Raw genomic sequence first — 14119 nt, 5'->3', positions numbered from 1 at the left:
CTTTACAATCTATTTGGTAGCTGAAAATTGCATATAATCTTTGAAAAATTGATGTGCTGGGCAAGAATTTTTACAGAACTTGGTCAAAGATAACAAAAAGGTTAAATAATTAAGTATCAAAGCACTTCTTACCGGAGTCTCCCTTAAGTCCAGGGAAACCAGGTTCTCCCTTGATGCCAAGTGCAGATAAACCAGGAGTTCCAGGAATACCCTTTTCTCCTCTGACACCTGGGAATCCACTTTCTCCTGGAGGTCCGCCTGGTCCTGGTAGACCTGGTCCTCCTGGTAGTCCCATGAGGCCAGGATCTCCAGAGTCTCCTACAAGTTTTAAAAAAAGGATTAAGTGATATACCAAAGAATAAAAATTCTCTGTGAAGATAAAGTAGAGCTTGCAGTACAATTTAAGGTCTTAAATGTTGCTAAATTTGCTTTTCCTCCATTCTATTCATTCTTCAAACTCATTCATTCATTCACATTTATTTATTAAAAAAAACCTTAATGATGTTTTGCTTGATCAATTCAATTTACTGCTTATTTTCTCTCAAATCATCCATTCATTTCTCCTCCTATTTTTCCTCTCATTGTCAAACCATATCTATCATTTCATACACACATATACCCAAACACAAAGTGTTATCATTAAGTGTTACTCAGTCCACAATTAATTCTTGAAATTTGTTCTTTAATCGTCAGCATTTCTTTATCATTCATTCATTCAAGTCTCCTTGTATCTAGCTTCCTCTTTATATTGTTCATCCATTAACTATCAAATCTTAAATCCGTTTGCATACATTGTATTACCTTTAACTCCTGGGATACCATCTTCTCCTGGGGTTCCATAGGAGCCGCGTTCTCCTGCACGTAACAAACACAAAACATAGAAAATCAGTAATGGTCAATGTCCATGCAATTATACAAAACTTGGAGACATAATAGAGACCAAAATGCCCAATTGCGATCAATTTGTTATCAAATTGTACCGTATAACTCAGTAGAGGTTTGTACTATAGTATGTAGACACTATGCGATGGGGCTTACTTTAGTGATTTTGACATTACTTGCTGATAATATTTGTTTGTGTTAAATTCGCAATCGATGAGTGCTTCACGTACCTCACCTCCCCCCCCCCCCCCCCACAATAACTGCTTCAACAGTACAAAATTTGAATTTTTCAAATTCAAATTATATTGATTAAAATCCAAATCAATTATCATTGTCTTCGATGGTTAACAATCCTTACCCCTTGGTCCTGGGTCTCCTGGTGTTCCGGTCCTTCCTATAAGACCAGGTTCTCCATTTGGTCCTGGTGGTCCAGGTGGTCCAGATGTTCCTGGTTGACCTGGTCTACCCTCTGATCCTGGGAGTCCTGCATCTCCGGACTCACCTGGGATCCCTGGAAGACCAGGATTGCCCTTTGCCCCTGTGTAAAACAAGTGGATACAAGAAATGTACTCTTGCTACCAAAACATATAATGAAGTATATAAAACTATGAGTAGCTATCATTGGTGTATTTATCTCAAGTACACATCTATCCCAGGGAACACTCAAGTGCCTTTACAGTAATACATTTATTACCCTGGATTAAGCAAAGCTGCCATAAGGTGCTAAAAGCAACCAAGGAATTCCTTCCAGCTAGGCACCTGATAGGGTTAAACCTGGGTGGAGAATGGCAAATATACATCGTTTACAAACTTGTGAACGTCTATGGCTCGCTTGTTGACTGACACATCAGAAAGAGCCAGACCGGTCATTCAGCTGATGAAGGCTTTAGCTGATTTTGTATGGAGTTCAAAAGTCTATCTCGCAAACAATCCATGTCTTAATATATTTGCCCCTTTCTCTTCTGCTATATGAAATACCTACCCTCAGGACCTGTCCGTCCAGGATCTCCCTTGACTCCTTTCTCCAGCCTGCAAGGCAGATCTCTGATGATTCCTGGTTGTCCCTTTTCTCCCTTCGATCCCGGTCCTCCATTCGATCCCTACCAACAAAATCAGAAGTATAAAGGTAATGGAGGATTTAGTTCGATGATACGTCAAAACAGTATTCACCTGGGACAGTTAATAATAATAATAGCTAGTTCTTATATAATGCTTTTCAGGACCAAAGACCCTCTCAAAGCGCTTTACAGATATATATATTATTACCCCGGTCATAGGATTCAGGCTTATCCGCATAAAATGTATGCACATTCTCCACTCCCTGGGGAGCATTCCAGCCAGGCGTCTTTTTTTTACAATCATTCAGATACATGTTGCTCCCATGGGCACAGGTAAACCAAAGTTAGCCACCCAACCATCAAAATGTTCACTGCCTGACATTGAACAACATGAACAAAGATGGGGGTGCATGCATATAACAATTGTCTCCATTGATGATGCAATGATCAGCAAAATGGCATCTTCTGTCTATCATAAAACTGATGGCTAGCTTCAGTTTGCTAGTTTAAGTCCAAGGAAGGTGCCTGAACCATAGACATAAAAAAGGCCAAATATCAAAGTCTTATATCCTCTTCGGGAAATTACAAGGTAAAAAGTCTACTCACGATTTCAAATACAAAATTTAAAAATCCTTAACGTCCTGAGTTTAACGTTTATATTTAAAGTTCAGAGCTTAATACAGGTAAGATTTCAAAGTTCAGAGTTTTAAACTTTTAAATTTTTACATCGGTTCCAGGTTCGCCCGGGCTACCAGGAGCGCCTTGAGGTCCAGGAATACCACTCCTTCCGGGGAAACCTTTCTCTCCATTCTGTCCTGGGATTCCATCTGGTCCATTGTCTCCCTTAGGTCCAGGGAAGCCTACAAATTCAGGCACAAAGAAGGAAAAAACATAAGATTGTGTTCAATACAACACAGTGCATTCCTCATTAACATATGTTCTTTTAAAATAAGGAATACAAGAATTATTCATCACATCAAACAATGAAAGATAGGTGGGTTTAGACTTCCAAATTCAACATAAAAGTGTGAGCTGATAAAACAGAACAATCAGTCTCATTGAATGAATTTACAGTTTGGACTGCTTTGGTCATTTCGATCTATAGCTAGCGTTTTACTGCGCTGCACTGGATGGATGTTGACCAGCGAGCTGAAAATTGGTCTGTTGCGGCTTGCTGGGTAGGGGTGCTGTTAATTGCGGACCTACATTATAGATCTGGTAAGTAGAGCATCCGCCTCACAACCAGGAGGTCGTGGGTTTGAACCCCGGCCACGTCATACCAAAAGACATTAAAAAGAGGGGAGTTGCTGCTACCTTGTTTGGCGTTCAACAATAAGGGGATAGAGCAACGTCGATCCGGCGCTGCTCAGTTGCTGCCGAGCTTACGATCAATTGGGCAAAAAGAATTTCCATTTTCGGTTTAACTTAATAGAATTTGGAGTGGACTTTAAATTATTATTATTATTATTATTAGACCTCCAGTCCGATATAATCACTGATGTGACACAGCAGATTTTCTTAGGTTTGTTCTTGTTTTTAGGTGGTTTATCATATCATGTGTTAATGAGACTTCAGCCTGGTAAGGGACCCCAAGGATAATAAAGCTCTAAACATTCTTTACAGGAATGCCTAAAAGTTTGAGACAGAGAGGTGCCTCAAGTCAGGTAACAGCCTATCAAACACCGGAACCCTCGTAACGTACCCATTTGTCCTTTGATACCGAAATCTCCCTTTACCCCGAGAAGACCTTGGAATCCCTTGAATCCGGCGGGTCCAGGCTCTCCATTTAGTCCTCTTCCTCCTGGAATGCCGCTGTTTCCTGGTATACCCGGTTCTCCCTTCACACCATTCAGTCCTGGTAGACCAATGGAGCCAGGAGATCCAATACCTCCTACAATGGGTGAAAAGGACATTACACATGAATATAAACATGGGAAATGATATTACCTGTAAATAACTACTTTTATTTTGTGCACATATATTCATCCCATGGGATGTTCAAGGCATATGCAAATGATTATATTAATAACCCTGACTTTAGCCCAGCTGCATGCCCTATGGCACTGGAAACACTCCAGGAATAAATTACTACCAGGTACCCATTTACAACACCTGAGTGGAGAGTGGCACATGTAAATTAATATCTTGCTAAAGTACTCGTACAGCAGCAGGACTCAACAAAGGGTAAAATATCTTGGTCAGTTATCTAATTTGAAAACAATCAATGCTGGTGTTCCGCAAGGTACCAAACTTGGTCCGATTCTATTTATTGTAATGATCAATGATGCCTGTAATGATGTTAACTTACCAATTTATAAATATGTTGACGACTTAACGATTGTAGAAAGCCGAAAAGTAACATCTCAGTCTAAACTACAAAATGCAATCACTGATCTATACCAATGGTCAGCTAAAAATAATATGACATTGAATCCGTCCAAGTGTTTCTCTATGGTTATAACATTTATGAAAAATTGTGATGAACAAACTTCAATGTTCATTGGCGACAAAGAATTAATTTATGTTCATCAAGCCAAAGTCCTCGGAATTATTTTACAATCAAACCTAAAGTGGGATAGTCATGTATCCGATCTCACAAAAAGGTGTAATAGGAAGTTATTTATGTTTTGTTGCCTTAAGAAGTATGGATTGCCTGTAGATGACCTTTTACTAATATATAAAGGATACATTCGTTCGATTTTAGATTATGGGGTACCGGTTTTTAATGGTAATTTAACAAAAACTCATGTATATATTTTAGAACGTATTCAGAAAAGAGCTTGCAAAATCATTTTAGGACGTCAGTATGAAAATTATGAAGCAGCATTGGAAACGTGCAATCTATGTTCATTAGAAGCAAGACGTAAGCAGTTATGTATAGACTTTGCAAATGCACTTGTCAAACACCCACAATTTAAAGAATGTTTACCTCTTAGACAACAAAGCACTTATTCTCTAAGATCTCAATCAAAGTTTAAACAATACCAATGTAAAACAAAACGCTTCCAGTGTAGCTCTCTTCCTTACTTTATAAATCTTTTGAATGAAATTTAATACCAATATTTTTAGAATTTCACAGTCCATGATTGAAATATGTGAATGAATTTTGATATTTTTTATCTCAATTTTCTGCAATACTGAATATTTCTTGCCATCTCCCCTCATCTGTAATGATAAGGTACCCTTTGTCTGTCTCTTCCTCTCTTCAACCCTCTCTCTCTTTCCGTCTTTCTCTCCCTCCCCTTCTCTTTCTTTCTCTCCTTCTCTCTCTTTGTCATCACTCCAACTCTCCCTCTCCTACACCTCTCCCTATCTCTTTCTTTTTTTAACAAAAATTTGAATCTGATCAATGAATTTTTATGAAATGTCTATATGATTGATTATTGATTTATGTCATATGTTGTGTTATTTCAATTTGAATTGCAATTGTATTGTATATAACCTTGTGAAATGGATCGCAATTCAGCCATTGGCTGCGATGATCTTTTTAATAAAAACCATTTCTATCTATTCTATCTATCTATCTAGGAACACGTGATTCACAGTCTAGAGATAAACCCACATCTGTTACGCACTACAGCTAGGGCCTTATGTTAAAAAGAGTTGCAATCAATTCAATTACAATTCAAAATTAATTCCAACTGTGTACTTAAGAGATAGGAGTTGCAATTAATGTCAAGTTGCAATTGATAACTCTTTATACTACAGGACCCACGTGTTGTATTATGATAGTTTAACCATGTATTGTAAACGGAACTCATGATGCGCTAACGCATATCATTGAAACTCTGCCTATAGGTCCGCGCCAATAAACCTCTACCTGAGTAAGATGTGAGTCTATTCATCGTCTCAAGATTCCCCTTATTATTGTATCCATAATCTACAGTGTGTTATGTATTTGACGTTAGGCCCCGCCCCATAACACAACCTGGTGGCAGTGGTGGGATATGTAATAAAATAATAATAGTAGATTCAGTTAAATAATTCAGCTGCTTTGCAAACAGACTCTACTGCAATTGATTTGAAGTATATCATGTCATTTCTTCAGCTTTAGCTGAGCTACCAAGCATTCAAGCACCTTGAAGTTTCTTCCTATGCAATTCATTACTAGACACACATGCACACACACACACAAAATGAGGTGTAGACCACACTTTGTATGTATAAGTATAAGTATAAGAACGAGCCTTCATTGGTGATGTTGGGGGTCAGCCAGGCAACGTGACAGGAGTAGAATACTCTGGCGACAAGTGTTCTGCATCAATTTTGTACACTTGAATTCTAAATGTCAACCCTGGACCAAACATTATACCTAACCCTAAGCCCAACTCTAAACCTAACCCTAAGCCCAATCACAACCATAACAATGCATTTTTGACGAATAAAGACCTATTGTCACCAGAGATTAGGTCTGAGCACCATAATGACTAGGCCTATACCTGATCTTCCTGGAATTCCTGATTCTCCTTTGGATCCTGGTACACCACCTGGTCCACGGGATCCCTTCTCACCGAGTGGTCCTGGCAAACCTGGCTCTCCTTTAGCTCCTGGCGAACCAGAGGGCCCTGGTGATCCTGGCGTTCCCATGCCACCACGTTCCCCTGCAAATTGGCAACGCAAAATCATCAAGTGATTATAAATGATATGGATTTCTAATGTCCCAACCTTCAGCAAACCTACTTCTTTAAAACTCCCTTTTTTATACCTACTCTTCCAACTTTGGTTGTAGCTAAGGCAGTTACTCTCAATTCACAGAGCATTTAAAAGTATAAATCATACAGGCACCCATCTAAACAAAAAGTTAAGAGTGGAAAATAAATGTCAATGTCTTGAAAGGAATGCTTGGGCTGTTCTGGAGATCCAACTCTCCTTAACATCCCAAAACCCATGTTCACCCCACTTGACCACGACTCCCCTAGGGGAATGGAAGGATGTATAGCATGAATGATGACAGGGAAAGACAAAGAGAGAGAGAGATATATTGAGTGGGGGACAGAAGTGTAAAGAACCTTTTAGAAAACAGGGAAGAGAGAAGAGAGAGATTGCTGAAAAGAAGGTAAGTATAATGACCCTTTAAGAAAAATGGAGAGAAAGAAGAATAAGAGATTACCTGTATAATGCCCATTCAAGGAAAAGGAAAAGAGAGAGGTCCAATGACACTTCCAGAATGACAAAGAAGAGAAAGAAGTGGAGAAAGAGAAAGAGAAAGCTACTGACCCTTTTCTCCAGGTGCTCCAATCGGTCCAGGTGATCCAGGTGGTCCTTGTGATCCTCCAGGTCCAAGTGGTCCCGGCGATCCTTTCACTCCTGGACAAAGAACAAAATAAATTGGATTTGATTAACTCTTTACCTGCTTATGTCTACTAATGGAGCAAACAGCAGAATGCCACGGTTGACATTTGTCACTCTGACATTCTGCATGTACAACATACAACATACCCCATGGCATAATGGCAGTCTAGGCTTTCTATACATATCGGATAAAGATCGTTAGATTTCCTTCAGAACGCAAGCTGAATACATAAATGTAAACTGCAATTGAGAGAGACAAGCATACATGTATAGGGACTACACCAAGAACAAAAACTGATGGGATGTCATCAATTTCATTAAATACGGATAGTGAATATATGAATATAAACTACTTTCAACAGAAGAGCTTATAAGGCTGATCGGTTTTGAACAATAATGGTAGCTACAGATTTCAAATCAATCTGCTGTCATGATGAAGAAAAGGAATTGATTATCCCTGTTGCAGGTCCATCTTAATTCTAATGAACCTTTAGCACCAATGTTCTCAGATTGGTGGTAGCATATTGAGTTCTTTTATAGTGCATATCATATACCTCTAATCTTTTCCAAAGGGTGTTAGGTAACTACCCAAGCTTGAGCAAAGCTCGCGCAAAGCTGCTCTAATAAGTTGCAGAAATTCCAGGAAATTCTTCCTCCCAGTATCCATTTGCTTCCCTAGCTTGAGCCTTGTGAACCAGGTTGATCATAAATTCTCTGATCAACTGCAAACTCAGAAACTCCTATCTCTCTATTCCAGAGTTGCAATTGATATCAAGTTGCGATTAATTTGAATCAATCACATCTGTTAATAATTAAGATGTGGTGCTAGGATGCGTGAGGCAAATGGATTGATGTCTTGATAGGACAAAGTTGTCATATTTTCACTTTTCCTGGCTCAAGCAGCATTCTTACCAATTTGTCCGGCTGGACCAGGTTCTCCGTCATTTCCAGGGGCTCCGTTGTCTCCAGGTTGACCTGGAGGTCCGCTCTGACCATTAAGTCCTGGTGATCCCTTGTCTCCTCTGAGAGCGGCTGTGCCAGGTTCTCCACGTGGGCCTGAGGGTCCAGGTTCTCCAGGGCCTCCTGCTCATAGTCAAATAAAAAAATGGAATTGTTTTTCATCATATTACATTAATGCTTTAGAATACAGAATTAAACAATTAATCACTGAAAAATAAATCTTTAAGTATTATTTACCAAAAAGCCTAATCGCTCTTCTCTATTTCATCCCTCTTCTACTTCTGTTCACTTATCTTCCTTCCTATCCATAGCTAAAGATGTGTTTGACAATGTTTCGAAAATGATTATGTGACTCAGTTTTTGCTTTGTGTATAATGATAATAATAATATTAAACCGTTCTTGTATGCACATATTACATTATGGTATATAACGCTCCTAAGCACTACTACAGAAGTCGGATATCATCACCGTAGCTATAGCTTCAGCAGTCATAATCAGTGCACAGTTTATTGATTGGAAATCTATAACCTAAAAGTCTATGGCTTTCATGATCCCTTACAATTTCATCCCATTTTATTAATGAATGAAATTAAAAACTTTAAAACAGAGTGAAATAAATAAAGTGAATATCAGAAAATCATGGGAAAGTTTTGTCCCAACCTGGGGCTCCATCTCTCCCTGGGGTTCCACTCGATCCGTCCTGACCAGGGATAGATAGACCAGGTTCTCCTTTGATTCCTGGACCACCAGGTAGCCCTCCTGGTCCAGTTTCACCTGTAAAATGAAACAAGAAGGTATTCCAGTAGTTACAGATATATTACATCAGTGAGGCCATTAGTAAAAGATACACCTAGGAAGGTACACATAGAGATAGTGAAGTCCACTGGGTTAATCACTTGACTGGGAATGCTCAGGTCGTGGGATGTGAAGATGAATGTATTTGGATTAGCGTTTGCACGCTCGTATAAAAGAAAATTAGCTGGAATGCTCCCCATGGAGTGGAGTGCATGCCCTGTAACGTGCTGTATTTAGTGATTGAGATAACAATAATAGCACAAGTGCCTTCAGAATTACAGTTATTCATTAATCATCTTAAATTGAGGAGCTCCTGGATTTTTTAATCCAACAAATTATTTCTAAATATATTTTATTTTTAATGTTTTCTTGCAGGGGGAGGGGTTGGTTACATATTAAAATCATACAAAATGAGAGAGATGAAGAACTATTTGCTTACCCTTTCCTCCTGCTTGTCCAGGAATACCATCTCGACCTCTTGTTCCAGGGTCACCAATGTTACCCCTTTCTCCTCCGATACCTGGTTGACCTGGTTGTCCTGTTAAGCCACGCAGTCCCTGTCCACCTGGGTTTCCTTGAGGTCCAAAGTCTCCCTGGACAGACAAGAGATTAATCGAGGCACTTTCATCATTGCCTGTCACATCACGCAAGGTTGACCCACAACATTGTCAAGCACGGATCAAACATCAAACTCTACAAGATTGTCCTTTCCTAATATGTCTGGAGAAATTTATATTCCAAAGCTTTGGTGCAGTACAACCGAAAGTGCAATCTCCAAGTGTTATTTTTGTTTTAGTGTGGAAGGAGTTTTATAGGCAACTTGTCCTGTGTGCTTCCTAAGTTATGTATGGTGGATAATTATAAGAATCAAAATACTAGAACATATGATAGGTATAATTTGTGTAATACATGTTGATGAATATCAAAAACACTTTTGCTAATCACCATCACCACAAAGTACACATATCTTTAAGTTGACTGAAAGAGTTAAATCTAGATAACTAACCATCCAGTCAATACAAAATGCTAATTGTAATATGTGATCTTATACATTGACTCAATGCTACACACACATACACACAGTAAATGTACACTGTGGTGTGGGACTCTTCTATACCCACTATAACCGGGCATGCTGGATTGAAACCTAACTCTGATCATTCTCTATGTGTCATCATTTCAGTACTAATCATACAGCTTAAACAACCCCACATTATATGGTGGCAGCGGTGGGATATCAATGTGGAGTCACTCACCTTCTCGCCGAAAGCTCCAGGGATTCCAGGGTTACCCAGTGGTCCGGTTGGTCCAGGTTGACCAGGTTGTCCTACGTCTCCTGGGATGCCTTGGGCACCTTTCTCTCCTGGAGAACCTGGAATGGAGTTTCCTGGAGGTCCTGATTGTCCTTGGGAGCCCTTCTCACCTTGGTATCCTTCCGGTCCTTGGTCACCCGGAAGTCCCTGATTTCCTGTAGACCAGATCACAATTTAACAGTAATCTTAGCATTTTAATCAGTCCTCCTTTAATACTTATAAGTAACTTTGTACGCTATGAAAATTACTTTTTTCTTCACAATCAATAGAAAATTTACCTGGTTTGGTTTGCCTCTTGCACCATAGCTGGTGCAGCACCAGATCAATCTATACAGAGTTTTGCCAACTTGGTTTCAGTTTGTCGAAACATGGTGTATATTCTTTTTTTTTTTAGCTTGCCCAACAAAGCAGCAGTATCATATTTTGCCAAACTCAAACTCAAACAGGGCTAGAGAAACACTGATCAGAGGCAGTACAATGATATGGTCAGCTTTGATAAAGCTTGCAACACGACCAGCAAAAACTCACTAAAACAGGTATTTCTTCAACTAATTGTAAAGAAAGAACTCATTTTCAGCATTTCCTCAACAATCACATGGACATATTCAGTGAACGTTGTACCCCTCATACTGGGCTTGAAATTGGTAGTTGCCCAGGTGTCATTGGCTTGATACAGATTCAGATTTAGAAAGGTGTGGATTAGAAATAAAATGCATTTCATTTTGGCTAACTAGTACTTACGAGGGTTTCATGAAATAAGACCAAGGTACTGTACTTACCAGTAGGCCCAGCTGGTCCTGGAGGCCCAGCAGTACCAGGATTACCGGGCTCTCCCTTAGGTCCTTGTGTTCCAGTTTCATAGTAAACAACTTCACCTTTGTCTCCTGCAGATATTCAATGAAATAAAGCAATTAAATTAAAATCAATCAAAGGTCTATTTTTATGTAAACATACACATACCAATGATAATATTCATGTGTGTTCAAGGACAATGGGAGATGAAATCACAAATGAAACAATTCTAATCATCGAGTATAAGAAAAATAAAATAACAATTAAATGAGAACTGTGACAACATTAAATACACTGTACACATGGTACAATAAAGTTATTTAAGGTTTCATTAAAGGAAGAACATATGTAAATTACAATCATGTCTAGAATACAGTATACATGCAGGCAGGTAAAAACAAAAATATAAATGTGCACTGATTTTGAAAAGATAAAGATAAATGTGGTGTCCCAGCTGTATGGCGACACCAAAACTCGAATTAAGAAAAAATGATCAGTGATGAGAATTGGTTGAGCAAATTATACATCAAAATTAAAATTTCTCGATAAGAATAAACATTATTTAAAAAATTTACTAACAAAAATCCACATAGACAATTAACATCTCAGCTATGTTCATTCCTTCATCAGTAAGCCATGTTTGTTATCATCCCTTTCACGCACTGGACTCTAGTCAGCTATTTTTCCTTTTCCCCATCTTTTCATGTTCTTTCCACAAATGCTTTTTTCGAAGCTAAACACGGACCTAACTCAGCAAGCTCAGCTTAAAATAGGTTCCTCCACGTTTTATTTGTACTACATATGAATAACAAACATGGCTGGAAATACCTGTATTTCTTAGTCAATTCGTCCCTATTTTCACGAAGTGACGGTAGTGAATGAAAATCGCATACAATTTGCGTGCAGATTTTCCTCACTACCGTCACTTTGTGAAAACAGGAACGAATTTATGCACGACTCTTGTAAGCTGATGGAACAAACATGAACGTATAAAGAGATTCTGAAATCAAATGATATCAATGCAAATCAAGCTCAGACCAGCCATTGACCCATGCATCTTTAAAAGCCTTAGATTTACCCGGGGATCCGTAAGTTCCACGCTCTCCTCGTGGTCCTTGGTCTCCCTTTTCTCCATTACTTCCACGGAGGCTATCTCCTGGGAGTCCACGGTCTCCTTTCTGTCCCTGGTATCCTGGAACTCCATCGCGGCCTGGGGGACCTGGTGGTCCCAGAGCCCCCTTTTCTCCCTAATATCATACATCATCAAAGGAAAAGAAGTGTTAGGTTCTGATTCTTCACCCTACCATCTTGTACGTTCAATAGCTTTGTACCATTATCGTTTTGCCATTTTTTCCATGGACTCTTTCCAAGCAAGCAATACAGAAGATATTGAAAACTGAAAGACAGAGAAAGGATCTACATGCATTGCAAGTATATTGTTGAGGACACTCTCAAAGGCCACCAAAGTCTATGTCTAGTGAAACCGTTGTGGAAAGGCTGCTGCTCAAGGGAGTCAAGAAAGGCAGTCTCCCAAATGCAGGTGGCCTTCATGTGCAAATTTCACTTTAATGCACTAGTTAAGAAGAAAAAAACATGGCTTGGACCTACTGTAGAATACTAGTACCCAACTTTACAAGTAACCCTCACTCTAACCCTGAACATAATAGTGACTGCTCCTGATCCTAAACCTAAACATAATTACAAGCCGTTAAATAAGTCTAAAATTGGATCGCATTATTTTGCAGGGCTTGAATGACGTTTAAAGTGTACAAATTGAATAATAATCAAATTATCACTAAATAATTGACAAAAAGGATGAGATAAATGTATTAAACCGAGGATAATGGGATTTTGCTGGCAGTGTTACCCAAGTATACTGCACAACAGATTTATCTATGGATCCCTCCTTTAATTTAAAATAACATTCAAGAGCCTGATGAGGTAGGGGAAATCTGAGCACGTGGCCCCTAAAAGCCTGACTCTAAACTTACATTGACTTTGACGGCACCTGGTTCACATGGTGGTCCTGGCTCTCCATTCAGACCATTGTCTCCCTTCAGTCCTGGGTCCCCTTGAATTCCCCTTGGTCCTGGTTCAGTAAAGCCTACCTCTCCTTGAAGGCCAAGTTGTCCCTTGTTCCCAGGACGGCCGGTGCTACCTGGTGGCCCTTGTGGTCCCTGCAGGAGAGAAGAAAGAAATATGCTCATTTCCTTTGTGGGATTGCATTGTCACTGAAGTCCAAGTAAACATGGATGACCTTATTTTGGTATACATTGTGTGATTGCGAACAATAGCCAGTTCAGGTATCAACAGATAATTGTTGACAGCTGGTAACACCAGCAGTCCCTAGCTGTCCTTTTAACAAAAATCTGCTGCAATTTACCTTGCCATATATATGTAGACAAGCCTTAACAGTTATCTCTCTAGATAAGACATGGATATATCAAGAACTTACATCTTGTCCATCTCTTCCTGTAAGGCCTCTTAGACCTCTGTCTCCTTTAGGTCCACTTGGTCCAGAATTGCCATTGTAGCCAGGTTGACCAGGTTGTCCTATCTCACCACTTTGTCCTGGATCTCCTTTAGGTCCTATCTCACCAGAGCGGCAAGCAGCGCAGGCTTCTCCTTTGCTGCCTGTTGGTACAACGGTAAATGGTCAATTTCAATTTCAATTTATTCATGTAAAACATTACAAATCAAGTATAAGCATTTAAAACAAATATAGAAATACATGTTGGAAACAGAGGGGTCCACTAAAAATCGATGCTTGTACAAGTGTGAACACCTCAAATGATACTTAGGAAAAATGAGTAATTAAATTAACAAGTCCGTAACTACGAAAGAACTACCAAATAGGGGAAGGGGGGGGGGTGCCAACAGAGACGAGAAAGGGACAAGACAATGCTTTACATGACAAAGAGAGAAAACATGGTCATAATACAAAGAGTAGACAATGACAAAAAGAAGTGAGAGATCGGGGGTACAGAAAATAATACAACATTTCAGCTGGTATTCTACTAATCCTG

At 39.3% G+C, this 14119-nt stretch overlaps 1 protein-coding gene across 1 annotated transcript in view; it reads right to left on the bottom strand.

The window, feature by feature from the left end:
* Positions 1–14119, bottom strand: part of COLP3alpha (3 alpha procollagen) — a 50307-nt gene that overhangs the window by 4650 nt on the left and 31538 nt on the right. Inside the window, 23 exon segments of the mRNA NM_214466.1 lie at positions 133–318; positions 802–855; positions 1241–1420; positions 1865–1904; positions 1907–1917; positions 1919–1982; positions 2667–2763; positions 2766–2771; positions 2773–2800; positions 3643–3831; positions 6380–6541; positions 7158–7247; positions 8145–8233; positions 8235–8242; positions 8244–8269; positions 8271–8315; positions 8854–8967; positions 9428–9581; positions 10245–10456; positions 11081–11185; positions 12172–12340; positions 13085–13270; positions 13549–13727. Coding sequence (NP_999631.1) covers positions 133–318; positions 802–855; positions 1241–1420; positions 1865–1904; positions 1907–1917; positions 1919–1982; positions 2667–2763; positions 2766–2771; positions 2773–2800; positions 3643–3831; positions 6380–6541; positions 7158–7247; positions 8145–8233; positions 8235–8242; positions 8244–8269; positions 8271–8315; positions 8854–8967; positions 9428–9581; positions 10245–10456; positions 11081–11185; positions 12172–12340; positions 13085–13270; positions 13549–13727 — 2394 coding nt within the window.

This window comes from Strongylocentrotus purpuratus, unplaced genomic scaffold (assembly GCF_000002235.5).
Source record: "Strongylocentrotus purpuratus isolate Spur 01 unplaced genomic scaffold, Spur_5.0 spur5_scaffold_12, whole genome shotgun sequence".
Classification (NCBI taxonomy): Eukaryota; Metazoa; Echinodermata; class Echinoidea; order Camarodonta; family Strongylocentrotidae; genus Strongylocentrotus; species Strongylocentrotus purpuratus.
The sequence above is the reverse complement of the archived record's forward strand: the minus strand, read 5'-3'. Positions and strand labels throughout refer to the sequence as shown.